The sequence below is a fragment of the Somniosus microcephalus genome, unplaced genomic scaffold (genome assembly GCF_052327205.1).
Source record: "Somniosus microcephalus isolate GS21.2 unplaced genomic scaffold, FLI_Smic_1.0 unresolved_chr4, whole genome shotgun sequence".
NCBI lineage: Eukaryota > Metazoa > Chordata > Chondrichthyes > Squaliformes > Somniosidae > Somniosus > Somniosus microcephalus.
Window position 1 is genome coordinate 9576026 of NW_028225182.1, and position 4288 is coordinate 9580313.

General features: G+C 40.3%; 1 protein-coding gene across 1 annotated transcript; it reads left to right on the plus strand.

Annotated features, from left to right (window-relative positions):
• The first annotated feature begins 581 nt into the window (after positions 1-581).
• On the plus strand, positions 582-2519 carry LOC147089392 (putative G protein-coupled receptor 139). The gene is made up of 2 exons (XM_085977088.1): positions 582-744; positions 1608-2519. Exons 1-2 carry the CDS (start codon positions 594-596, stop codon positions 2507-2509), a joined length of 1053 nt encoding a protein of 350 aa, XP_085833214.1. The 5' UTR covers positions 582-593; the 3' UTR covers positions 2510-2519.
• The last annotated feature ends 1769 nt before the right edge of the window (positions 2520-4288 follow it).

Here is a 4288-nt window from a genome sequence, read left to right on the forward strand (position 1 = left end):
AGAAAATGGCAGATATTTGTAGGTGATTGTCGGTAGTGGTTCATTATTGACAGGGTTCTATGAATTTGTTAATATTTGCAGAGGGTCCTACAGTCATATAGTATTTGCAAGAGGTCCCTGAGAACTTCTGTGGAAATTTCCTCTGGCTTTCTCGGTATTATTTTGATCACCAGAAACCATGTAGATCTAGATCAGATGTGAATGTCAACGGCGCCAGTGCAAAGTTGATCGGATTTTACTGATGTCACAGGATTGCATGGCATCACAGAAACAATCTCAATCGAGTAAAGATATCTCCTCTCACTTTAGTCTGCCTTTTAGACACAATCCTACTTTAGTTACATCAATTATTCGAATAACACTCTGGCCTCTGGTGGTTGTCACTGACGTTGATGTAACATGTGGCAAAATTGGTTTGTTCTATAAAAAGTGTCCACGTGTAATGGATGAACGAAACCTGTTTGTTCAGTGACTGTAATTAATGTTAGTCTCCATGGATCATAATTGATTCGCTAGAGGGTTTCCAGTATTATAAGTCAGAGGGCTGAGCTCCCAGTGTCAGTGGACTCTGTGTCTCTCAGAGAAAGGGGAACATGGCTCGGAGTCAAAGGCTGCAGATTCACAGATCATCAGCTTTCACACAAAGTGAACGGTGGTCTTTTATGGATCATCTCAAGATACATTTCATTTTTCGTGATATACAGAGTATTTACTATCCAGTACTGGCGGCTTTCGGTGTTCCTTGTAAGTCACTCTTTCCAGATATGATTTCTGTAATTCCTGCTTTAATGTATTACTGTTCTTGTCGTTCACTATCCCAGCCTCACTGCTGTTGGTAAACCAGTCATTCGGTGTAAAAAGATCTATCCTGTGTAAACCATGTTCAATTGTATGGCTACTCTTAACATTTGTTGTCCTACTTTTGCAGCTGGTAATGGACCAAGTTAATCACTATATTCAACTATGCGTTCTATAAACTCTCTTTTAATTTCTTTCTTTCACAATATCGGTGGTTTCTTGTATTAAGTGTATTGAATCCGTTGTGTGGATAATAATTTCCAATGTTCCCCTGACATGATTGTTTCTCCAATCACTTATTCACTGGTCTGAGATCAGTCGCATTACTGTTCAGCATTTGTTTGATTTGATACAGTCTATTTAGGCATCTGACGTTCTTTGAGTCTATATCATCATCAGTACTGTTGGATAATTATTTGTGTTCAACATTTTGTATTTTGTTGTCTTCATTGAGCGCTTGTATCAAACCAGAAAGATGTCTTGCCGGACTTCGATCTTATCGACATCCCATGTTGCTTTGAAGATTTAAAGGATGTCAGGCACACACACTTGCCACTGCTCTCTTCCTGATTAATTTAAAATATGTTATTCCTTTGTTAAATTTTATGTCGGCCTTTTGTTTCATTCACATTTTAATATTGATTATGTTATGGTAAATAAAATGTCTCTAGCAAACAATGCTTCTCTCGGGTAATATATTTAGAATCCATCATTGGTTGATTGGTCAAAATATCATTTTTTACCAATAACTCAATCCACACAGATGCTTTTTCTCTGATTCTGATCCTTTCTCTTTTAATTCCTTACAGTTAACGTGGTGACGATTGTGATCCTGTCTCGGGGAAAGTGCGGTCTCTCCAAATGTGTCACTCGCTACCTGGTGGCCATGGCAGGGGCGGATCTACTGGTCGTTATCTTCGATGTGATACTGAGACATATTCCTGTTGTTTATTCTCTAAAGTTCATTTTCATGAGATACCTCCCAGTGTGTAATATCCACGCCGTCCTGCTGTACGCAGTCACAGACTGTTCTGTCTGGTTCACGGTCAGTTTCACCTTTGATCGATATGTAGCCTTGTGCTGCCAAAAGCTGAAAACTAAATATTGTGTGGAGAAAACAGCCATTGTGGTTATAGCAACAATTACTGTGTTTTTCTCTTTAAAAAACACTTTTTGGTTCTTTATGTACACGAGTAAATACTGGTTCGTCAATCAATCCTGGTTCTGCCTTGTAACAGATAGTGTGGCACAATCTCAAGTCTGGGGCGCAGTTGAATTCTTTCATTATATTTTAACTCCATGCATTCCATTTTTTTTGGTCTTGCTGTTTAATGCTTTAACCGTCAGGTACATTTTAGTGACAAACAGAGCCCGCAGGCGACTCCGGAGTCCTGTCGGTGGGGAGAGTCAAAGTGACCCAGAGATGGAGAACCGCAGGAAATCAATGATTATATTGTATGCTGTCTCGGGGAATTTCATACTGTTATGGGCGCTTTATATGGTATTTTGTATTTATTGGCGAATGGGATACCTGGGCTACGATGCAGTGTATCTACCTGTGTTCATACGGGAGTTAGGCTTCATGCTTCAGCTCATGGGTTGCTGCACAAACACCTGTATTTATGCGGTGACACAGCGCAAATTCAGAGATGAGTTGAAGAATCTGTTAAAATATCCCTTCACTATAATTTTTAAATTAAATAAAAAATGAGAACAACTCAACACTTGAACGCAATCTGGTCTCAACTTATTTGAGTCCCGCTCTCTAGCAGACTCATTGATTGGGACATAATGGGCCACATGCTATGCAAAATCTCACTTTTACAGATATCACTAATTTAGGAGGGACAGTCAGTATTGCATATGGGAGCAGGCTGTTGCAAAAGGACTTGGACAGATCATGTGAGTGGAAAAATCTATAGCAAATATAGTTCAATGTGTGGAAGTGAATGCAATTTGTACCAAAGAAAGATTAATCGGAGGATGTTCTAAATGCTGAGAAAAGAGGAATTTCGAGTCCATGTACACAAATTATTAAAACCTAGTAAACAGGCGCAATTGGAAACAATTCTATCGGGTGAATACAGAGGAATGATTGCCTCTCGTGTTGTGATGAAGGAGAATGGGCTCACCTTAAAATTAGAGCTCAGACATTCCGGGGGGAAATGAGAATTCACTTTGTCAAGGAAGGTTAGTAGAAATCTGGTTCTCACTCCGCCAAAAAGCTGTGGATGTTGGGGCTCAATTGGAGCTGTTAAGACTGAGGTCGACAAAATTTTTGTTGGGGACGCTTATCAAAGCATGTGGAGAAAAGCCTGGTAAATTGAGCTGAGGTGCAGATCAGCCATGATCTAAATGAATGGTGGAACTGCCTCGAGTGGAGGAGTTGCCTGTACCTGTTTCTAATGTTCCTATTTTCCTATGCAAACCCACCCGAATCCAAATCTAGGGATAGTTATCTTTCGAAGCGTCTTTGAGTTCTACTTTGTGGCAAAATGCACAGTTCTTCCCCAGCATCCGGCCTTACATATTGGATATATTGAGCAACTCGAGCCTGTTCCGCAGTTCAATCAGGTCCTGTTCGATCTGTAGCTCAGCTTCATTTATGCACCTTTGTTTCGCAACTCTTGACATCATTTTCTAACAAAAACTATAGGCAGAGAGTTGCAGTTGTCCACCATCCTTTGTCTGAAATGTTGCTTCCTGATGTCACTCCTGAATGACCGAGCTCTAATTTTAAGATTATGCCCTTCTTCTAAATTCCCCACCAGATGAAACATGTTCGCAATACTTACCCTATCAAATCCTTTCCTATCAATTTAAACAATTCTCTTCAATCGCCATCAATCTTTTATACTCAAGGGAGTAAGGAACAAGTTTACGCAGCCTGATCTCAATTTATCCTGCCTGTTATCATTGTGGTGCATCTGTGCTGCAACGCCTCCAAGGTCAATATATCTTTCCTCAGGTGCGGTGGCCAGAACTGAATTCAATACTCCAGATGGGGTCCGATATAGGATCTGTAAAACTGAAGCATCACTTCCTCCTATTTTTCTTCCAGCCACCTTGCCACAAAGGCTATCTATCCATTTGCCTTTTAATTCCATTAATACATGTATCTCAGCTGTGTTTTTACATTTATACCTGAGATAATAGGAACATTAGGAATGCTACATTTATTGCCAATTCTCTAAATTCCCTCTGCTGTGGATTAAAAAGCCAGGTCGACGACTGAACAATGAGCTAGGCTTTCAATAAGGACATGACAATTCCACGCCAAGCCCAGTCAATCATGCACTATCTTTCCACTTAACATCTATGGAATTGTGCCAAAGTAGGAAGCCCTATCACACTGACCTAACAAGCAACAATCTGGCAACAATCATTGTTACAGAATCATAGATAGCAGCCAACGTCACAGATTCTTCTATCACCATGCCTGGGTATTTACATTCACACCAATAATCCAGACCCACATGAGGTGGGGGCG

Coding starts and splice junctions, on each gene's coding strand:
- LOC147089392 (XM_085977088.1), top strand. CDS start 594: ATGGCTCGGAGTCAAAGGCTGCAGATTCACAGATCATCAGCTTTCACA. Junction 745..1,607: donor GGCGGCTTTCGGTGTTCCTT/GTAAGTCACTCT, acceptor AATTCCTTACAG/TTAACGTGGTGACGATTGTG.